General features: G+C 43.9%; 1 protein-coding gene and 1 non-coding gene across 4 annotated transcripts; one reads left to right on the top strand and one right to left on the bottom strand.

Annotated features, from left to right (window-relative positions):
- Positions 1 to 1,580: 1,580 nt before the first annotated feature.
- LOC118096678 (small Cajal body-specific RNA 2) lies at positions 1,581 to 1,976 on the bottom strand. Its single transcript, XR_004693957.2, has one exon. It is a non-coding gene; the product is annotated as a small Cajal body-specific RNA 2 (non-coding RNA).
- A 383-nt stretch (positions 1,977 to 2,359) lies between these two features.
- SAMM50 (SAMM50 sorting and assembly machinery component) lies at positions 2,360 to 22,953 on the top strand. 3 transcript variants are annotated; one of them, XM_035138241.2, is made up of 15 exons: positions 2,360 to 2,554; positions 5,210 to 5,320; positions 6,408 to 6,509; positions 7,264 to 7,351; positions 9,304 to 9,410; positions 10,512 to 10,642; positions 12,797 to 12,884; positions 13,592 to 13,720; positions 15,981 to 16,052; positions 16,296 to 16,382; positions 17,752 to 17,822; positions 18,196 to 18,263; positions 19,616 to 19,762; positions 19,999 to 20,140; positions 22,691 to 22,953. In XM_035138241.2, the coding sequence occupies exons 1-15, from the start codon at positions 2,534 to 2,536 to the stop codon at positions 22,734 to 22,736; spliced, it is 1,410 nt and encodes a 469-aa protein (XP_034994132.1). In that variant the 5' UTR covers positions 2,360 to 2,533; the 3' UTR covers positions 22,737 to 22,953. The 3 variants fall into 3 exon arrangements, with proteins under 3 accessions (XP_034994132.1, XP_060131171.1, XP_034994131.1); XM_060275188.1 differs by lacking the exon at positions 2,360 to 2,554 and adding an exon at positions 2,706 to 3,080; XM_035138240.2 differs by lacking the exon at positions 2,360 to 2,554 and adding an exon at positions 3,607 to 5,103.
- Positions 22,954 to 23,418: the final 465 nt, after the last annotated feature.

Below are 23,418 nucleotides of genomic sequence, written 5' to 3'. Positions count from 1 at the left end.
AGAGAAACATGGAGCTTCCTGATACTTTTAGAACCCCAATTTCATTCTTGCCTCCGGTAGAAGTGAAATCTGTCTGTGGAATGTAGAAACACAGTGTTTTTAGTTAGGCAGCAGAAATAAGAGGGTAGCGGCACATTTAAAAAGTACTGTACTTGCTCTTTCTAATTTTGTGTTTTTGGGAAAGGCTGGGTTTTCTTTTTTTATTTCAAGCAGTAAGGATGCAACGGAGAATTGCAACAAGCAATGCAGAGCAAGGTGCCTAGTAAGCCAGATCTTTTCTTGAACTCCTGTGGCCACAGAGTCACAACACGCAGGAAGGAGAGGGAGCCTGAACCACAGGGCATGTGCAGAGGGTGCAATTCTCACGGCAGGAGGTGCAATCTCTACCATCGCAGGCAGCACCCAGAAGACAGATCGACACGTGTTTTTGAATCGTGCTGCTGTTGAATGTTGAAATGCGAGGGATGGATTTGGAAATTTTAAGTAGATTGTCCTTTCCCTGCTGCAAACCTGTGTGTGGCATGTCTGTCTTTTGTGCTGATGGTTTGGGGCTTGGGATCCAAACGACTCTCAGCCACTCAACGCTAACCTGCAAGATGACTCTGTGGTCTTACGGGGCACGACGTTCATAATCCTCTAAAAGCATTTAGCATGGCAATTATAAAAAGCGCTATTTAGAAAACCTCTTTTTAAATTGAAGCTAGACAGCACAGCAGGCGCTTTCGTACTGGCTCCCACCTTTTTACTCATTTGCTGGAGCCCCTTTCCCCCGGCGACGCCTAATTTCCACGGTCAGCTCCCGCTGCCTAACTAACCGGGGTGGGGTGGGGTAGATGTCGGATTCAGACGTGAACCCGAGTGCCCGACAGATGGGGGCACCTGAGGCGAAGCGCATATCGGCACCCAGTACATTGGCAGAAGCGAAGCAGCAGGGTCCGCTCGGGTCCCAAATAAGACGCGTGTTGGGATTCCTGCATGGCAGCGGGGTTGGTCTAGATAACCCTCGGCGGTCCCTGCCCACTCTTACAACTCCTGTGCGCCTATGATTCTGCCTGCGGACATGGGCGTACCCAGGACCAAAACTATGGGTGGGGGGCATGCCAGCCACGCCCCCACCCGATTGGCAGGCTATGACGTGGCCGGGATCCACCTAGGAGGCGTGGTCAAGGTCCACGCCCCCGGAGGGGAGGGGGCGGTCACGCAACTCCTCCCCACCGGCCTCTGCTCTTTTTACATTAAGTGTGAACTCTTTGAATGGAGCAAGTGTCCATCTATAGCAGCTTTTGGCACATTAAAGACTTAACAAAGAGCTTTGGCGGACTACAACCCATCTCACCATCAGTCCATTAGAATGGAATGAAGGCTAGTCTAGGGGGTAAAGCATGCCAGAGTTAATTGTTCCAAGTTGTTTTCGCATCGCGAATTCCATTAGCATTTCTGGGGAAGGCCTTTTCAAGAAAGCCAGCAGCCTTGTGCTGCCGAGAGAAGGAAAACCGGGAGGCAGCTTCTGCGAGGGACGGGGATGGAGAGCGGGAGGCAGGAACAAAGGAGCGGGCTCAGGCGGAGCTGCTGCGGTCCAGCCGGATCAGAATCGCTCCGAAACACATTGGCCAGGAGGAGGGGGAAGGGCACCCCCCCCGCAGCCTCCAGCCTCGTCTATCTGATCATTTCATCACCTCCGGCTTAAAACTGCCGCCCGGCCGCTCGCTTAACCTGCTTCACTGCACAGCGCCCGAGGGCTTCGCAGGGAGAAGGGTTCTTCTCATCTCAGGCCTGGGGAGGCGGCAACAGCCCGGCCCGATCAAATAAGATCAACGTGTAAATGGGGGAAAGAAGTGCCGTAGCGCAGGGGCTCCACACGCACCCCCTAGCAGCCCCACACATACCTTCCCCGCCCCACCGCAGCCACGCAACACTCGCTCTGCCCCTGGCTACTCACTGAAGAAGCACCTCGCCCCACCCTCCAGCTTTTATACTCCTGCCCCGTTGCATGATGGGAACCGTGCAGGTCGCGTTCTCGCGGTCCCTGCTGAGTGCCCCGCGAGACACACAGTGTCCCTCCCTCCCTCCCTCCTTCTCCTCCGCTCGTTCTCTCGCTCGCTCGCTCAGCCCACTCTCTCCTCACTGCCGTGCTTTCTCTCGGGCGGGCGCATGCGCGGGCGGCGCAGCGCGGCCGACGTCAGCTAGCCCACCCTCGCCTCCCCGCTCGCTCCCTCCTCCTCGCCTGGCGGCGACTGCTGCTGCTGCTGCTGCTGCTGGGAGCTCGCATCGCCCCGCCCTGCAATTCTTGCTTGATTAGGATCGGGGTTCCCCCCTTTTTTCTTCAGTCCCCGCCCCCTTCCGCCCCGGCCTGGCCAATCAGACACGGGTGGGGCGGGGCGTTCTGGCGCCGACGCGCTTTCTTGTCATGGCCGCCACCCCGCGCAGCTTCTCCTCCTGAGGGACCGTCGCTGCCCTTCTTCCCTCGCCTGCCGCTCCCTCGCTCCCTCGCTCGCTCGCTCGCTCTCCCGCTCGGCGTCGCTGAGAGGCGGCCATGGGCACCGTCCACGCGCGGGTAAGGAGTGCCCGGCCCCGCGGGCTTGGCTGGCGAGGGCGGCGACCTTGGGCGGAGGAGGGATCGGGGCCGCGAAGGTAGCAGAGTCACCCGCTGGCCCCGCGCGCCCTCACATGCACGCGCGCACCGGGACCGCGCCCCTCCGCAAAAACAAGGCCACTCTGGACAGCGTTCCTCTGAGCATGTGAAGAATTCCTCCTATGATTATCATCATTGGTTGTTTTTTTTTTACGGCCGTCACCTAAAACAGATACTGTCTATTTTGAGCTGTGTTCTTCTGAGCATGTGCAGAATCCTCCACCCCTCTTTTTTAAGGACTCTGCTTAAAAACAATAGCGACACTTCCGAGCTGCGTTTTTCTGAGCATGTGCAGAGTGTGACCTTGAGAATGTGCCAAGGCGCCCGTGAAGGGGCTGTGCGCCTGCCTGCCTGCTTGCATGAAGGCTGCTTTGGGTGTGCTGTGGAATCCGGTGCCTCCACTCCAGTCTTCATTCTTTGGGTAGTGGTGGACTTTGCACATGCTCTGGTACCTCAAGCCTTTGGAACAAGAGGGCAGGAAGGAGGAGGGAGCGGAGGGGCTTGGGCCAGCTGACATGCACTCGCTTGCATGGAACCTGGGAGGCTCCTGCTTTGGAGCCTTAATCCATAATTCTCCAAAGTGGTGCAGCTTGTGATGGTGCCTCTGGTGGGAGTGCAGTGCTTCCTTGTCAGCACAGTATTTACACACCTGTTGTGAATGGTTACAGGTAGGGAGCCGTGTTGGTCTGGGTCGAAGTAAAATAAAAAAATTCCGTCAGTAGCACCTTAAAGACCAACTAAGTTTTTATTTTGGTATGAGCTTTCGTGTGCATGCACACTTCTTCAGATACCAATGTTGTGAATGTAAAAGTCTTCATGACACACCCACGTGCATGACACTGACTTGGAGGTGGCACCTACAGGATGATGTTTCTGACAGCAAGAGCTGTTCCAACTCCCTCAGAATCTTGCTTTCCTTGGGGTTTTTTAAAGCAAAGGTTGGATGGCCCATCTGTCAGGGATGCTGTAGTTTTGATTCCTGCATTGCACAGCCTTGGACTAGAGGACCCTCAGCGTCCCTTCCAACTCTACAATTCTATGATTTCTAGTACCTGTGAGCATCCTACAGTAGCATAAGTATACAAACTAAGCCTAAAGTGAAATGCAAAAATGTAGAAAGAGCAATAACAAAACAGGTACAACTGAACAGGTAATTTGAAGTTTTTGAAAATAACACATTTTTTAAAAATATGTTTTGTTATTTTATGCATAGAAACATGCAACCCCCCCCCCCGAAACTTAAAACATAAATAAATTTCTGATCATAACTTAAAATGTAAATAAAACTCAGTTCCAGAGGCTAATAGACACACAGCAAAAACCCCACAATCGCTCTATAACGTACAGTAGAAAGATGGCAAATGTTGCTATTCTTAATGTTGCTACAGGAAAAATAAACAGCTGTGTTCCACAAAGTAGCATACTGAGATGGCAGCATTACACCATTCATTTTCTTATTCATGTGCATTACAAAATAAAACCATTCTGATCTTAAACTATCCCTCTTTTTAGTCACCCTGGCCAATGTTGCCAACTTTTCAACCAAAGCTATATTCCAAACATTTTTATATCAATATTGTTTTATAGCATCTTCGTACTCCTTAAAAAAAGTGGCAATCCCATCCCTGTATATTAGTGAATCAAAATGATACATTAACCCAAATAACAATGTGTATTTAACTTACTCCCCCACCACACATTGGATTACGAAATCTGAAGCTTCTCTGTTGCAGCAATAATAGTGTACCTATTCTGAAAGGAATAGAGGTGGGTGAAGTTTTACAGGGCTATTCAAAGTATACATTTGAAGCTCACATTCAAAAGTACCTTAAGTGTAGGGTGACAGTTTCCAGTGGTCTCATATTGAAATGAATTTAGGATTTTGGAAATAAAAGTTTTATGCAGTTTGGCTTGTGTCAGCTGGTCAAGGAGGGACAACACAGCCAGCACCATAGGTGTCTATAATGGAATGAGAGTCACATCTCAAACATAAATGACCAATGCAGGTTACGTCTCAAAATATATACCTGCTTAAAATCTTAGTGAACAATCTTTCAAAATGACCTTAACAGATTAGAGAACTGGGCCAAAGCAAACAAGATGAATTTTAACAGGGAGAAACGTAAAGTACTACGCTTGGGCAAAAATAATAATGAAAGGCACAAATACAGGATGGGTGACACCTGGCATGAAAAGGATGCGAAAAGGATCTAGGAGTCTTGGTAGACCACAAACTTGACATGAGTCAATAGTAGTAGCAGCTAAAAAAGCCAATGCAATTCTGGGCTGCATCAATAGGAGTATAGCATCTAGATCAAGGGCTAGATCAAGCCTGCCACTTTCAGTGAGTCTGCTCTGTTTATAACTTAATTAGATACCATTCCGTTACCACTCTTGCATAATGAAACTGCATGGGGAGACACATACATAGATTCTGGGAACACAGCTGCACAAGACTGCATCCTTTTATGGTAAGGTGGATGGAATGGTAAGAATCACTATAAATGCTTGAGGACTTGAAAAACTAAATCCAATTTAATTCAATTGATATATTTGGTGAATTTTTATCTTGTTCAGAGTTTGGAGCCTCTTCCAATGAGCGGACCTGATTTTGGTGCTATAGGGGAAGAAGCTGAACTGGTTGAAGTTGAACCAGAAACCAAACAGGAAATACTGGAAAATAAAGATGTGAGTATTGGGATACCCCATTGTCTTCCTATTTAACAGTTCACAGTCATTGTAACAGTCAGAATTTTAGTAGGAGCAGAATTCTTACCATTTAGCAATGAATAATTCTCTTCCGGTATTCGTAAACAATTGTGTAAAGAAAATTCTTGACGAACAAGTGATATACAGGTGAAACTCGGAAAATTAGAATATCGTCAAAAAGTGCATTTATTTCAGTAATGCAACTTAAAAGGTGAAACCAATATATGAGATAGATGCATGACATGCAAAGCAAGATATGTCAAGCCGTTATTTGTTGTAATTGTAATTATTTGCCGTCAGGCAGGTCAATTATAAATGGAATGTAATTAATGAAATGTAATAGCAATGTTTATTTTTGTATTATTGTAACTATTTGTTTTATTACTGTGGAATTTCCAAAAGAAAGCATTTGTAAAAATTAAAATTTAAAAAAAATTATAAGTTGCATTACTGAAATAAATGCACTTTTCGACAGTATTCTAATTTTCCGAGCTTCACCTGTACCTGCAAACTAGAGGTGGGCATATGTCCCCATTTTCAAAAGGGGAAAAAAAGAAGACCCATGTAACTACCATCGATACCAGGAAAGGTCCTAGAACAAATAATTAAACAATTGGTTTGTAAGCAGTTAGAAAATGATGCTGTGGTTACTAAGACTCAGCATGGGTTTCTCAAAAATAAGTCATTCCAGACGAATCTTTTTTTTTTTTTTGATGGAGTTACAAGCTTGGTGAATAAGCTGGATGCTATGGGCATAGTGTCCTGTATCTTGATTTCAGTAGGGCTTTTGACAAAGTCCCCTATGATATTCTTGCGAGGAAGCTGGTAAAATGTGGGTTTTATCCACAAAATAATGTAAAAATCCTGTTTAATAATGATGCTGATTTTGCCACTTAAAATTCTTGACTTTGATTCATGACTCTGTGCTTGTTCTGTTCTGTCTTGGAATTGTAATCCAATAATTCATTGGTTATGGCACCATTATGTTTTAGTTGAGTAGAAATTCTAGTTGTCCTCAGAATGTTTCCAGGGTTAACATTTTGATGATAACCATCTTAATCTTTAGGTTGTGGTTCAACATGTTCACTTTGATGGACTTGGGAGGACTAAAGATGACATTATCATGTACGAAATTGGTGATGTATTCAAGGCTAAAGACCTCATTGATGTAAGTAGTGAAATTAGACTTTCTGAAACCCTCAAAAGCTTGATCATACTATGAAGTCTAAAAAATGTCAGGATCCTTGTTTAATATTACTATTATGTTATTGTTTAGGTCAGGCATAGGCAAATGTGGGCCCCCCAGATGTTTTGGGACTACAACTCCTATGATCCCTAGCTAACAAGACCAGTGGTCAGGGATGATGGGAATTGTAGTCCCAAAACATCTGGAGGGCCGAGTTTGCCTATGCCTGGTTTAAGTCACTTAGCACAGGACATCTCTTGACAATTTACAATCTAGGTTAAGAAAAAGGTTAAAAATGACATTCAAAATACCACAGTACACAAAACACCAACACTAGACAGAAAAGCTTAGCAGCAGCTAACATAAGGCCTTGATGCAGCAGGTATATAGGCTATACAAACTGACATGCCAAAACAATATTGCAAAACATGCTTTAACAGAAGCATGGGTATTCTTTATAAGCAGATATTCCAGTGTATAAACTGCAGTCTTTCGCTTGCAGACATAAGCCTCCTGAATTCCTCTTATTACTTTTTGAGTTTAGTTATACACCAGTGTTATACATGTTGGGGCTGGATGCTAAACTTGATTTATATGAGGTCCACTCTGTGTCTTGGCATTCCCATTTGTGTAATTAAAATGTAGAGCAGTATGTGAAATAATGTATGCATTTTGGCAAATAACTGTTGAACATTTAGTCATTAAGGTGCAAAGCTAAACCTTAAATATTTTGAAGGTTATGAGGAAGTCCCATGAAGCTCGTGAAAAGCTCCTCCGTCTAGGAATTTTTAGACAGGTGGATGTTCTAATTGATACGTGTCAAGGTGAGCGTGATTTGTTTTTCCTTAAGTTTTAATATAGCTTTATAGTAGTTTAATATGTGTCATATTTAAATACTTTGAAGGAGGTTAAAATAAGTAACTCTTGCAGGAGAACCATTGAAATAAATGGGAGTTAAGTTACCTAAATCTGTTGATTCCAGTAGGTCTACTCTTGAGTATAACTAAAATTGGCTATCCCTCCTTTGATAGGACAGACTTATACATGTGTCCTTCTCAATAGTTCTAGTGTAGTATAAATGAATGGAATGCTTAGTTTCAATATATAGATATCAGGCAGCAAAGTATCCATCAGGATGACAGTTTGTATTTGTTTTCATTGAGTTTGTGTAGTGCTAGCCTTGGCACCGAGCTTGCCCCCAATTAAAACATGGTGCTGGTTTGCTGCCAACTAGACCAGGCTTCCCCAGATTGGTGCCCTCCAGAGGGTTTGGACTGCAACTTCCATCAGCACCAGCTACTATGGCACATAGTCATAGGATGTCATATAGAGGAGGGAGAAAGGTTGTTTTCTACTGCTCCAGAGAAGCGGACACAGAGCAATGGATTCAAGCTACAAGAAAGAAGATTCCACCTAAACATTAGGAAGAACTTCCTGACAGTAAGAGCTGTTCGGCAGTGGAATTTGCTGCCAAGGAGTGTGGTGGAGTCTCCTTCTTTGGAGGTCTTTAAGCAGAGGCTTGACAGGCATATGTCAAGAATGCTTTGATGGTGTTTCCTGCTCGGCAGGGGGTTGGACTGGATGGCCCTTGTGGTCTCTTCCAACTCTATGATTCTATGATTCTATGATTCTAATCAGGAATAATGGGAGTTGTGGTCCAAAACCTTCGCAGGATAAAAGGATAGTGAATGTAGATACAGACTTTCCCTTGTTAATCAGCTGAAATTTTGAGGGTAAAAGACCTAGTACTGGAAAGAAGTACCAGGACCGGATCAGGATAGCTTGACCACAGTGGTCCATGCATTGGTAACCTCACAGTTGGATTACTCCAGCGCACTCTGTGTGGGGCTCCCCTTGGGGGTTGGTCTGGAGGCTGCTGCTGGTGGAGAATGTGGTGGCTAGGTTGCGTTGGTGGGCAGATGACTGCCAGCGTAGAACACCCTGCTTGTAGGATTTGCACTAGCTGCCAGTCTGCTACCAGGCCGAGTTCAAGGTTTTTATACTAACATGTAAGGCCCTATACAGCATACCAGGTTTCGTGGGAGGCTGTCATATCCCCTACATACTTGGCAGGGCCCTGAAGTCCGTGGGCAAACTTCTCCTGCAAGTTCCAAAGATCTTAGAAACCACCTCTGCAGTAACTTGGAGCAGGGCTTTTACTGTCCCTGTTCTGTGGAATAGCATTCCTGTTCAGATATGACAGGCAACACTATTTGTACATTACGAAAACGATCAGAGATCCCCCCCCCAGGCTTTCCCAGCTGTTTTGTATTGCTTTAGTTTTGTTTTCAATGTATCAGCTAGTTTGTTTGTTTTTAACTGTTCTGTTGCTGTTTTTTATTATTATACATCACCTTGGGATGACTGTGTAGAGGGTGATTAATAAATTAATTATGATAATAAAAATAAAGGAAATGTTGTAAGAGGCTAGAGGGAAGTATGGTAAGGCACACAGATATCTCTGCTCCTGTCCTGATCTGTGAGGTTTGTGCTTAAATCTTCAATTCCACTGTTAAGTGTTCATAGTTTGAACCAAACAACGTTTAGTATTATAGAAAGACAAATGCATGGGATGAATCTATTTGGGGTATTAGCTTCTGTGAAGGTTTTTTTCTGAGTGGTGTACTTAACTGTGAGAACTTAATTTAGATATTACATATGTTATTTAAAGTGTTTTAGGAAGCTATTTAAGAAACAGTGTATTTTAATAATTACAAATGTCAAACTGGATTTAAAACAATGTTTTCTTTACTAATGTGTCTGTCTGTGTATTTAGGAGATGATGCCCTTCCAAATGGTTTAGATGTAACATTTGAAGTAACAGAACTGAGAAGATTAACTGGAAGTTATAATACTATGGTTGGCAATAATGAAGGGAGCATGGTATGACCTGCTTAACAACCTCCTGCAATCTAAGTTGTGGTGATATGATATATGCTAGTTTATCATAAGTGATCCAAATTAATTTTGGTAAAACAGACTCCCCTTTCCAATCATAAATACATTTATTTGGAATGAGAGTTCCATTAAAATAAATGAGATGTGTATGTGTTCATTTTTTCCTGCTTATTCTACAGTTGTCCTAAAAATCTCTGATCTCTTGACTATTGTGTAGAAATATGCTTAAATAATTGCAATATTTTATTCCAAGATGAAAACACCATTTTTTTCAGTTGAGTGCTTACTATTTTATAATCTCATCTTGTTGTGAGATTCAATGAAGGGAGGTTTCAGTTGAAATCAGAAGCTTGTAGTCAGGAAATTTACACGTTTACAAAAACTGATGCTTCTGCAAATTTAGAACATGATTGACAGCTCTGTGTGAAAATTACAAAAAATGCTTTAGGGTTCCAATTTGAGAAACTTGCAATGATTTATGTGTTTTCTCATCTTTCATACATCTGACAGCAATATGAGCACTGGTACTTTACCTATGGTGTATAATATATTTTTCTGGGTTTTTATGGAGAAGCTAGAGATAATGAAAAAAGGGATATTTTAACTACTTGAAAACTGCAAAGTTTCCATGAAGGTTTGGGGAAATATGGATTAGTAAGTCTAATATTAACTGGGTTTTAAAATTCATGCTTTTTAAAATGTCAGAAATAGCAATGGGCTGTTAGTCACAGCTTCTGCAAGGGAGCTGGCCGAAGGTGAGTTCCTCCCCACCCCCAGCTTCTCTCCATTGCAGCTCTGTAGGCTGTGCTTTCTGTGACTGTGGTACTATTTCACTTTCCATGCCCCCAAATGGCTTCTGGGACATTGAGGGGGATGGATAGACCAAGATGGCACTTGGAATCTGCTCAGTGCCAGAGCCCAGGTGGGGTATCATAGTGATAAAAAAACATTTAAAGGGGGGCACAGACCAGGTATCCTTTGCCACCGGAAACATTTGTGTGCAGCAAAAAACTACAGAAAAAAGTTAAGTGCACAAGTGTCTTGACAAAGTTGTACATCCTTCAGTGCTTATTTTGGCTCTTGCAGGTACTCGGACTCAAACTCCCGAATATATTTGGACGTGCCGAGAAGGTGACATTTCAGTTCTCCTATGGCACAAAGGAAACGTCATATGGCCTCTCTTTCTTCAAACCACAGCCTGGTCACTTCGAAAGAAAGTAAGATACTTTCAGAATGTAGTAATGTTTCGTTCCTATGTACATCAATTTAGAAAAACCCTAGATCACTCAAAAACCCTAGACCATTTATTGAAAATGTATTGTAAGTGGTGTGCAACAAAGGAAAATAAAATCACCAGTATACCCCCTCCCATTTTTTTAAAAAAATATGAACTGCTTAAGGTAAAGGTAAAGGACTCCTGACATTTAAGTCCAATCGCAGACGACTCTGGGGTTGCGGCGCTCATCTTGCTTTACTGGCCGAGGGAGCCAACGTTTGTCTGTAGACAGTTTTTCCGGATCATGTGGCCAGCATGACTAAGCCGCTTCTGGCGAAACCAGAGCAGCGCACAGAAATGCCGTTTACCTTCCTACCTATTTATCTACTTACACTTTGATGTGCTTTTGAACTGCTAGGTTGGCTGGAGCTGGGACTGAGCAACGGGAGCTCACCCCGTCGCGGGCATTCGAACCGCCAACCTTCTGATCGGCAAGCCCTAGGCTCTGTGGTTTAGACCACAGTGCCACCCACATCCCTCTGCTGAAGATAGTGACCCCAATACTCAATGCATTCACTCTCATTTGCAGTTGGTCACACTGAGAGTGGTTGATAACAGCTTTCACTGTTATGACTTTTAGCAAATATTATAAGGCAAGTGTCAACAGATAGGGCCATACCCAGTGCTTCAGCTCTGCTTGTACAGTGGACTTAGTGTGAACAACAGAGCTTCTTCTCCTGTCTTCTCCACCCACTCAGCCCTGTGTACCCTAACTCTGGAGACTTGGGGGATCTGGAACAAATGTTGGGGTATGCGTGTTGTGGCTGGAGAGGAAACAGAAGTTCCACATTGGATACAACCCAATGTCTTGCACTTCGAGAATCTATGCTTCCTTAGTTCCAACAAAAAAGGTCTTAAGGCAGTTTACATGGTAGAATTTACTCCTCTAAGTTTTCATTCTCTCCTATGCTTTTCTTTGAATGGGACATTTCTTGACTGCTGTACCTTACCAGGCAGATGGACATCAGACGTTGCTGGTTCTCTGACCTCCCAGCTGCCATTGCTGTTGAAGTCATGTATAAAGTCCTTCTTCTCCCTTCTATCTGCTACTGTTGCCTTGCCACGCTTTCAGCAGCCGGGAAAACTCCCCTCTAGCGATGTGTTCCTGGGCACCGGGCCTCAGTAGAACATGTTAATGCCCAAATTGGATATGGCTTTTTGGAGTTATTCCCATGGGTAGAAAGTCAGTTTCACAACTTTATTATTATCATTATTAAAAATATCCAGCTTTCGGAGATTTTTTTGAGCAAACATTTTGGGTGACACATAACTATATTATTTTACATATTTTTTTACAGGGCAGGTGATTCCTCACACCATGTGTGCAAAGTATTACATTGGAACTAATTCTGCATTGATTCGGTTATATTTCTATGTTTTTCCAACACTGGTGAACTTTGGAGAAAGTGAGCAAGATACCTTGCTGTTTAGCTTCTATCTCTTGTTTCAGCTAATGCTAAGTCAAATACAGTATCATTCGGCCAATAACGCAAGATGAGCGCCGCATCCCCAGAGTCGGTCACAACTGGACCTAATGGTCAGGGGTCCCTTTATTATGAGAATTATCTTTCATTTTCTGTAACCAACTTATTAATTGGTTTTTAAGCTATTAAAGGATTTTGTACAGTAATATTGTAAGCAATTCTTCTGTGGTTTAGCTATTTAGATCTAACTTAAGGGCTCCAGTTCTAGCTTGAGGGCATAGCTGATGCTAGTCTCCTGTCCTGCTAGTGGTGAACCACCATTCTGCTAGTATTTCATCTCTGCCTTCCTGGCTCATTTAGTAAGAGACAGAGCGTGTCTGTGAGGCATATGGTGAAATAGGATTGTTGACCTTATAGCACAGAAGGTTAGTTTGGAGGTCCAGGAACTGGAACCACGAGTGCAATCTTAACATATTTCCTTCAGTAGTAAGGATTTTACAATGACGAATGTGGCAGAGCCATACAGCCTTGTCCTGCTTGCCAAGTAAAGGGTTCTTTTTATCCGCTGTAGCTAAAGTTAAGCAGTGCCATAGGTGTGATCTTATGAAACACTTGTTCTTCAGCTCCTTTCTTGGTTGTAGTAATCCTAAATCTCAATGTTCTGTTTCTAGCTTTTCTCTCAATCTGTATAAAGTAACTGGACAATTTCCTTGGAGTTCTCTTCGTGAAACTGATAGAGGAATATCAACAGAATTCAATGTAGGTAAAATAGCACCACTTGTTTATGGTTTGGCTGGAGAGAGAGAAATCCACAAATCTGGTTATCTGCAGTGACAGCGCCTCTCTGTCTGGCAGCTGCCCCTCACTCACACCAAGTTTTCGCTCTCAAGTTTTTTGAAGATTGCAGAGAACTCAGGAGGAGGAAAAATAACCTTTCCTTTCTCTCTCATGTTCTTGCTTCTTCTTCTTCATTGCTAAAATTGGGGTGGGGAGCAGAAGGCAATAGAGGCAGCATTTTCCAAATGAAGCAGATGCAGCCGCTGATACTTTTCCTGCTCTGTTGTCGCTCCAGTGCTGCTTCCTGGAACTGGCAAATCCTTGCATGGATTTCAACATCCCAGCATCTCCTTTCTGTGAGAATTCACTGAGTTAGCTGGTGCCTGCTGCTTGCCTCGGCTCTAGTCCAGCGGAGAGCCTAGCAACTCCCTTGAAAGGAGCTAACAGCCCATCACCTTCCGCACAAAAAGTCAGCTCACCCAGCTAGCACCTGCCCTCAAGAGAGACTCAGGTGAACCTGGGAGGAGACTTGTCAAAACAAAGAACCTTAGCAGTCTGAATTGGCTATTCTCAGACTGACTGCAGTGCCAGTAAACCCAGTGCTCCTGCTGATAAAGATGAACGTGAAAGATGCTGAAAATATGGAAATGTTTTCTCGTTCATAATTAAATAAATGGTTTCTTTTCCAGTTCCCCATATGGAAGACCAACCACACGCTAAAATGGGAGGGTGTCTGGAGGGAGCTCGGCTGTCTTGCAAGAACAGCATCATTTTCTGTCCGAGAAGAAAGTGGACATTCACTCAAGTCGTCTGTGTCTGTAAGTTTTTGCTGTTTGGAATATGAATTTTTGAAGTATGACAAATGCTGACGAACAGTACCACATTAATTAAGCCAAATGCAGTAGTGCTGAAATAATGGCTCATTATGACACCCATTGTCCATTCTTGCCCAAGAGCAATAGAGATTCAAGTCTACTAAGCTCTATAAGGATATGAGGAAAGCTGATTTTTGTACTGAATGATATACCGTGTTTCCCCCTTTTTAAGACACCGTCTTATAACTTTTTTTACTCAAAAAAACAGACGGTGTCTTATTTTCAGGGGATGCCTTGTACCTTAAGGCCTCCTCGGAAGGGCCAGGCCACTGGCTCGGGGTGCTGCTGGGCGCTCTGCGCGGCACCGAGGTGGCAGGCTGCTGGCTCGGCGCTCTGCCCAGCGCTGCTGGGCGCTCCAGGCGCTCGGCGCTGCAGACTGGCGGTTCCGGCGGCGGGGGGCAGGCCTCGGGCAGCTCTCCCCCCAAAAGAAGAGGCCAGGCGCTGCAAGGCGCTCCGAGCGCTTGGCGCTTCGGAGCGCTCCGCTATGCAGCCGCCGCTTCCGACGGCGGGGGGCAGGCCTCGGGCAGCTCTCCCCCCCAAAGAAGAGGCCAGGCGCTGCAGGGCGCTCCGAGCGCTCGGCGCTTCGGAGTGCTCCGCTCTGCAGCCGCCGGTTCCGGCGGCGGGGCGGCAGGCCTCGGGCAGCTCCTCCCCCCAAAAAAAGAAGAGGCCAGGCGCTGCAGGGCGCTCCGAGCACTCGGCGCTTCGGAGCGCTCTGCTCTGCAGCCGCTGGTTCCGGCGGCGGGGCGGCAGGCCTCGGGCAGCTCCTCCCCCCCCCCAAAAGAAGAGGCCAGGCGCTGCAGGGCGCTCCGAGCGCTCGGCGCTTCGGAGCGCTCCGCTCTGCAGCCGCCGGTTACAGCGGCGGGGCGGCAGGCCTCATGCAGCTCCCCCCCCCCCGCAAAAGAAGAAGCCAGGTGCTGCAGGGCGCTCCGAGCGCTCGCTGCTTCGGAGCGCTCCGCTCTGCAGCCGCCGGTTCCGGTGGCGGGGCAGCAGGCCTCGGGCAGCCCAAAAAAAAGAAAAGAAGAGGCCAGGTGCTGCAGGGCGCTCCATGCGTTCACTGCAGCAACAGCAGCCGGTTCCAGGCCCCTTTGGCTGGCTGGGGCGCTCGGCGGTCTCGCATGGAGGTATGTCTTATTTTCGGGGGGTGTCTTAGATTTCACTAATGCTAAAAAATGCTGCCATGGCTTACTTTCTGACTACGTCTTAAAAAAGGGGAAACACGGTATATATACAGTATATATATTTCAGATTTCAGCATCTTTATCCATTTATTCATTTATATATACTTTTATATTTATAATTATCTACTTTCATTATTGTTATAAGGTTTCACAACATACCTAACATTTTCAGTTCCTTGTAAGGGTACATTTCCCAACATGAAGACAGACACAACTTTCTAAATAGCAGTTGGTTTTTCACATGCAATGGGAACCTGGCTTTGCTGTATGTCTTGCATAGTTACCAGTAATAGCTGAGGTGGCAGTTGTATATTTATTCACGATAAGAGCTGCAAGGTTCAATTGATCTAACTGATTAATCAATCAATCAATCAGAATGTTTACTTGACTAAAAATATGCCATTGCTAATTAGTCAGGTAATTAAAGATGGGGAGCATCATCTTAAGGGAGGTTTCGCTCCATTCTCTCACATGGGAGAGAACTGAATATTGTAAGAGTTGTCTTTTCTTCCACATATCAGTAACGCCCCTCTCTCTTTACTTGCTGAGACAGCTAACGTTGCAGTGGCTGGTAGTATTGCTGTGATCCAGCAAACTGCAGGTGGAAGAACAGATATCTCCTTTGCAGTTTCACATGTATATTCACACACAGTTGCTTGTGCACAGTCAGATAACTGGCAGTTGTCACAAGGAATGTAGCCACTCTTGAGTAAGGAATTGGATCTTGGCCATAGTTTACACATAATGTAGTAGCTTCATGTTGAAATGCTCAGTGTATGCTTAGTCTACAAAACTACTCAATAAAATTCAGAATTGAGGATGAAACAAGAATAGTTTTATTGCTAGATAAATTTGATTATGCAGTATCACAACGTGTTAAGAGTTTAGTAGAATGTTTGCCCAAACGAGTAGTGGTGAATAATTTTTTCCTCCATCTCTAATAAGATTCTATGCAATTCAGGAAAAAAAGAATGTCACAGCTCACTGTTCCTATCTTATAATATTTCATATGTGTTTGTTTATAGCACGCTATGGTAATTGATTCTCGTAACTCTACAATCTTGCCGAGACGAGGTGCTTTGCTGAAAATAAACCAGGTATTATCAGGTTCTAGAAAATAGCTGTGGGTGGGTGTTTTATAGTTGCCATATGTATGCAAAATATGGCACTGTTGGTTGAAGTCCTGTATACTTCAGCTCCCTGCATGATTGAGCTGGCCTTCAAATCAGTATTTGGTTTCATATATAGTACCAGCAAAATATTAAAACAACAAGTGGTTTGTGTGGAAATGTGTTTTTGTATTTATATCTCTGTCTTCAAAAGAGTCTCTGGTATTTTAGGAGTTGGCTGGCTATACCGGTGGTGATGTGAGTTTTCTGAAAGAGGACTTTGAACTTCAGTTTAATAAGAAGCTCTTGTGGGATTCAGTAAGTACTTGGTGCAGTTGGGAGTAAACAATTCATATCATAGTACCTTTAAAAAAACCCCAAATAAAATAAAAGTATCTTTTTTAAAGTTACAAATTGTTTTCAGTGCAGCATTTAGCAGTTCAGCTTGGAATCAGTTCAGCTTGCATATTAGAATATATGTGTGCATTTTTCTAACGGGGAAAATGTGGGTGTGATGATTGTCATGTAAGTTTCGAGACTTGGGGGAGTTTCAGAAGCAGTTAGTGTTGTGGTGGGGAGGTTTCTGGTTCTAAGAAGCCAGTTTGAATGTGTGTGTGTGTGAGAGAGAGAGAGAGAGAGAGAGAAGAGAGAGAGAATGACATAACCCTTTGATCAACTTTAGGCAACTCTTGGCTCCTGACCATAATTTGTAGTAGATAAGTGCAATCTAGAGAAATCCATCTATTTGTGCCCTTTTGATTTTTTAAAAGTGCAATACTCTAGCCTTTCTTTTAAAAGGCTTCACAATATGAAAGTGGCTCGAGTTGGAGCTGGGTTCTGTGGAGCCATGCTGTCATTTAGACCGCCCCGGACAGCCTCTCAGTTTGTTCTGAATGTATTGAAACTTATTTTCCACTGGAAATGCTAATACTGTATGAAAAAGGGGCAACATAACAAAAACTATTATTCTGGAAGTAATTGATGTTGCCTCAGAAAGTATCAGTACAGTACTCAGTACAGAAATGTATATGTGTCTATAGTAAGAGTGTGTGTGTGTGTGTGTGTGTGTGTGTGTGTATTTAAAAGTTTGTTATATAATAAATACATCACACACTGTTCATATTAAATAAATCTTACTACCAAATCTTTTTGCACACATGTATATAATTCTATGCACATAATCAATAATCAATTCTGACAATATGTTCTTATCACATGGAAATGCTGTTATTTGTCAGTATCCTTTTTTTTTAAAAAAAACACAAATTAAATCAATGTGAGCCATTTTACTCCTAACATTTCCCCCTTTTCTTTTCCATACTGCAGTTGAACCAACTCTGTGGGTTTATTTCCAAACTTTTAGCTAGCTATTTTTTAACAGTAGGTGGTAGATTGTTCTTCCATGTTGGGGCTACTAACATGCAGGCAGCAGCTATTAAGTTCCATACCAATTCTTTGTTTTATTTAGTCATCTAAATAACAAAATGGAACTGCTAAAGGGTCCAAAATTACAACATAATGGGTTATTAGTGTGATTAATCTAGTTACTACTTTTAGGGTTTCATTACTAATGAGCGAGACTCCCAAACATGCCTCATACCTGCATTTGAGGAATCCACATCTCCAACATTTATCTGTCCATCTGTCATATATTTTACTCCAACTATGACTGCCTGTCTCTTTAAAGGTTTTATCAGCTTCTCTTTGGGGTGGAATGTTGGTTCCTATTGGAGACAAACCATCAAGTATTGCTGATAGGTAAGTCATTTCACTTGCTTTCCTCTGGGTTTGCCTATTATCTGTCTGGCATATCATATAAATTGAAATGATGCATCTCTTGCATCAAGAAATTGATTTTAATGGTACTTATTTGCATGGCTTCCAAACCAAGCTACCTGGCAGTTTGCTTTAATGGCAACATTTCCTGCATCTCAGAAAAGTTTAGCAAAGTTTAGCCAAACTAGGTGCGACAGTGGCACCTCTGTATGCTTAGACAGGAATATGCCCTGATCCTATTGAAAGGGTGGATCTGGAGGTGAGGAGGTGATGAAGTACAGCTCCTTCTGCCTGCTGTAACACAGCCTTGTCGCCTGCCACTTCACATGTAGTAATGGTTCTCTTTTCCTTATAGATTTTATCTTGGCGGACCAACAAGTGTGCGTGGATTCAGTATGTACAGCATTGGACCACAGAGTGAAGGTTTGAGACATTTTTAGTAGGCTGCATCATTGTCAATACTTTTACCAGGACCCAGATAATGGGCTGAGAATACCTGATGATGATGATAGGTGGTTGGTCTACCTGATTAGACGGTTTGAGCATATTACACTGATCCTGGCCCGACTCCACTGGCTGCCAGTTAGTTTCCAGGCCCACTTCAGAGTGCTGGTTTTGACCCATAAAACCAGGGGTCCCCAGACTTACCGCGTGGCGGGCCGGAGGGCAGGGGAGTGCGCGCCCGTGCGCATGCGCACACGCACACGGTCGGAAAAAAATCGTCGAAAATCGCTTGTGCGCATGCGTATGGGCCTCCCCCGACCCGGAAGTGCATCGGACATGACCTCTTCTGGGTCGGGAGAGGCCCATACGCATGCGCACAAAGGATTTTCGGCGATTTTTTGCCGATTTTGAAGATCGTAGCCGCGCTGCGTGCCATAAGAGCGGGCGGCGGCAGCGGGCGGCGGGGGTTGTCGCGGGCCGGATTGGGAGGCCAATTGGGCCGCATCCGGCCCGGGGGCCGTAGTTTGGGGCCCCCTGCATAAAACCTTAAGCAGCTCAGGACCGCAAGACTTCAAGGGCTGCCTCTCTCCACTTGAACCCTGCAATCATCACCTGAGGCCCTTCTTCATGTGCCTCCTCTGTGAGAGGTCCGGAGGGTAGCAACATGGGAATGGGCCTTTTCTGCGGTGGCTCCCCATTTGTGGAATGCTCTCCCTAAGGAGGATCACCTGGCACCTTCATTACATGTCTTTAGGTGCCAGGCAAAAACATTCCTCTTCAACCAGACCTTGGGCTGTTTAATATTCTATGGCAGAGGTTCCCAAACTTATCTGACCTACCACCCCCTTTTCAGAAAAAAAACTACTCAGCGCCCCCTGGAAATCTACCTTCTTTAAGTGAACAAACAGAAAGATGCATTGACAAAATTGCGTTCTTTATGTATCTGTATTTCTACCTATGTCCTACAACATAGTAAAGAAAGATGTTGTTGTAATTAAGCAGGCAAGCTTCCTACCTAGGCCTGGGTGAAGCTGAAAAGGGTTCACCCAAGCCCTGGAAATCCCTACGCTTCCAGCTTGATCCCCAGATCCAGGGGAGGCGTTGTTGCCATCCCACAATATTGTTCTGAAAGTTGTTCTGTGATCAGTTGCCCGTAGGCGGGACCTTCAATAAAGTTTTACAGTGTGTAGTGCTTCTATGGACAATTATGGCATAAAAGTTGATTTAGCCTAAAGTGACGGAGGATACCTCTTTCTGAATTTTAAACCGAATAGTGTTCTTGGGATTGTTGATGTAGCGAATATTTTGTGCTATGTTACTCTTCTTTCTAGGGGATTACCTGGGAGGTGAAGCTTACTGGGCTGGAGGTCTGCATTTGTACACTCCTCTCCCTTTTCGGCCGGGCCGGGGAGGATTCGGAGATCTATTCAGAACACACTTCTTTCTCAATGCTGGCAACCTCTGCAATCTTAATTATGGTAAGAAGCAAATACAGTGGAGCGCCCCCCCCCCTTTTAAGGCATTTTAACTCTGCAAAATACTGGTTTCTGCTGGAAACTCTACACAGTCTGTACCTAGTAGGACTGAATTACGTTTTTGAAATGGAGTGTTTTAAAATAGTTTACTGCCTTGTACCTGGAGCAGAACTTGGGCTACTGCCCATGAAAACATTTGGTTATTGTCTCATTCCCACTGGCTTCCTTTCCATTCCCAGGTGAAGGTCCTAAGGCTCATCTTCGTAAACTAGCAGAGTGCATCCGGTGGTCTTACGGTGCTGGAATAGTTCTCAGACTTGGAAACATTGCTCGATTAGAACTCAATTATTGTATCCCAATGGGAGTACAAAGTGGGGACAGGTACGTTTGGTTATTCTAAATTACCTTTCCACCTAATATATATATATATATGTTAAAAAATATAAATAAGCTATTTTACAGCTTCAAAACTGTAAAATCCACTATATGATCCTCTCTAATTGTGTACCAACATAAAAGAGCTGATAGCATATCCTCTGTTCAAGGCCCAGTCACCTGCAAAAGTATAAGATGAAAAAAAAATTAAAGAGCTAAAAAAAACCCTAGTGAGTCTCTCCCCCCCCCCCGCCAAGTCATCTAAAACTAGGCAGTTTTGTTGCTCAATTACTTCCCTGGAGAGAATGTCACAGAAAAAGTCTTTCTCCTTAAACTTTCTGCAGAATCAGGATTCAGAACATGACTTCATCTACTTATCATAAAGAGGGTACACAGACTGATACGGGGAAAACAGCCATGAAAGGCTTTATAGGTGCATTAGAAAGAGCACTTTGAGTCACACTCATACTAACATCCAGTACAGCTGAGCAACAGTTGGTTTGGTCTTCTTCCTGTACCCTCTCTCAACCTGGTTGTATGCTAATGATGTTAGGGACAGTCTCATGGAACACACTGTTGCCGTTTAGTCGTGTCCGACTCTTCGTGACACTCCTATCTTCCACTGCCTCCCGCAGTTTGGTCAAACTCATGTTCGTAGCTTCGAGAACACTGTCCAACCATCTCGTCCTCTGTCGTCCCCTTCTCCTAGTGCCCTCAATCTTTCCCAACATCAGGGTCTTTCCCAGGGAGTCTTCTCTTCTCATGAGGTGGCCAAAGTATTGGAGCCTCAGCTTCACGATCTGTCCTTCCAGGGAGCACTCGGGGCTGATTTCCTTCAGAATGGATAGGTTTGATCTTCTTGCACACTAGAGTAACTTAATTTACAAGAGAACCAAGACATGAAAGAGCTTCATGTTCCTTGTTCTCTAAGAAGGGGTGCAGTTAATATATGAGATGTACACCCTTGTGCAAATTAATTGAAACAAACGATGTAGTTTATTGTACAAAACTCACATATACATGTACAAAACTCACATTAGTAATGGATATGACCTCTGCTATTTTTAAGCAGCATTTGAACACGGTTTGCCATGGAGTCTACTAGTTTTGAACAGTCACTGTTGATTTTCGGATCCCTTGAATCAGCGCCTGAATGAGCTTCTCCATAGTCGGAGAGTCTACAGCATGGAGGCGTCTTTTGCCTATAGCCCACAAATTCTCAATGGGATTTATGTCCGGGAAATTCCCTGGCCAATCAAATACCTGCATTTGCTGCTCTGTCATGAATTTCTTCACCACTTTTGATGTGTGACAGGGGGCTAGGCAATATCCCAGCCCCGTCAGGATACCTCTTTTCCAGCTCTGGAATAACTCTTTTTCGTAGAACCTCAATATCAGGCATAGGCAACCTCGGCCCGCCAGATGTTTTGGGACTACAGTTCCCATCATCCCTCACCACTGGTCCTGTTAGCTAGGGATCATGGGAGTTGTAGTCCCAAAACATCTGGAGGGCCGAGGTTGCCTATGCCTGCTCAATATATTGTGGCATGTGCATCATTCCTTCTATTGGCTGCAGGCTTCCAACACCATAATGATCAACTGACTTTTGGTGTTTGTTTTGAGTACAGGATTACAAGTAAGATAGAAAACATGATAAAAAAAATTCCTTCAGTAGCACCTTAAAGACCGACTAAGTTTTTATTTTGGTATGAGCTTTCGTGTGCATGCACACTTCTTCAGATACACATGAAACAGAAGAGTCAGACCCTTATGTATATGCAGAGGGTGGGGGTGATGGGAATGGGTGATGGGCTGATGGGAGTGGTAAACCTGTAGATATACATAAGGGTCTGGTGGATTCTGTTTCAGTGTATCTGACAAAGTGCGCATGCACACGAAAGCTCATACCAAAATAAAAACTTAGTTGGTCTTTAAGGTGCTACTGAAAGATTTTTTTTATTTTGTTTCGACTTAGACCAACACGGCTACCTACCTGTAAATAGAAAACATGCTTTATTTCAATTAATTTGCACACGGGTGTAACTGATTAAAAAGCTCTCTTGGCCATAGCTACCACCTGGGAATCCAGGAGAATTTGTAGACAGCAAATTTCTTCTCAGAAAGTGTGCATTTTTTTTATCAAGGACGCACAGTTTCGTTGGATTCAGCTTCCAAGTTGAAGCACAGTTTCAGAAACAGAACTACCAATGTGAATTTAGGTGAAAACAAAAAAATCCAATCTGGTCTCATCAGCATATTTTAGTAGGCTCCTATCTAATTGTCAAGCTTAATGGAGAAGAAAACTTCAGCATGCGCATATGCATGTTTGTTCAGAAGCAAATTAAATTGTTTTAAGTGGGGCTTACTCACAGGTAAGTGTGCATGGGATCACAGCTGAAATCTATGATCTTTAATGAGTGACATAAAGCCAGGAAGTGAGACAAATATTATGCTAAAGGTCAGCAAAATGTAAAGCATTATCTCAAGCTAAAATTGCATTTAAAATGCTTATTACAGTACATTGCATATCATACTAATTATTTTTTGTTTTTCCAGAATATGTGATGGAGTTCAGTTTGGAGCTGGAATAAGATTCTTGTAATGTCGCAGTCATTTCATAATAGCACTGGGCCAAAATGAGCTCCTGAGTTCAAGAGTGGCACAAAGATGTTCCAGAGGATTTTACCGAAATATAATTATGTATGAAGGGTTTACTTCAATAGAGAAACTTGCTTTGAAAAGTCCCATAATTTATGGTGTGATGCATTCTTGATTTCTTCAAAAGAAAAAGATTAAAATCTGGACTTGGAAAACAGCAACCTGTAACTCAGTTTGAGGTCTCACTTTTGCCAAGGGAGACACAAATAAAACTTGCATTTGGTATAGCTGAAGGTGTTAGGGCAGGCCAGTTAACTCGTCCTTTGAGAAGAATGAGTGGAGGAGCCACATCTCTGCTGTGCATGTGCCAGGAGGGGCATAATGTACAGGTAGTATTACTGTACTTGGGTTTGCATCTGTGATCCTACCTGGAAAAAAGCTCCATTGAAACATTGAATATGTTGATATGTTTAGATTTAAGGAGTAAAGAGGAAAGAACAACATTATCCAGGAATGTTATAAAGCAGGGGTCAGCAAACTTTTTCAGCAGGGGGCCGGTCCACTGTCCCTCAGACCTTGTGGAGGGCCGGACTATATTTTTTTTTTAAAAAAAATGAACGAATTCCTATGCCCCACAAATAACCCAGAGATGCATTTTAAATAAAAGGACACACTCTACTCATGTA

This window comes from Zootoca vivipara, chromosome 5 (assembly GCF_963506605.1).
Source record: "Zootoca vivipara chromosome 5, rZooViv1.1, whole genome shotgun sequence".
Classification (NCBI taxonomy): domain Eukaryota; kingdom Metazoa; phylum Chordata; class Lepidosauria; order Squamata; family Lacertidae; genus Zootoca; species Zootoca vivipara.
The sequence above is the reverse complement of the archived record's forward strand: the minus strand, read 5'-3'. Positions and strand labels throughout refer to the sequence as shown.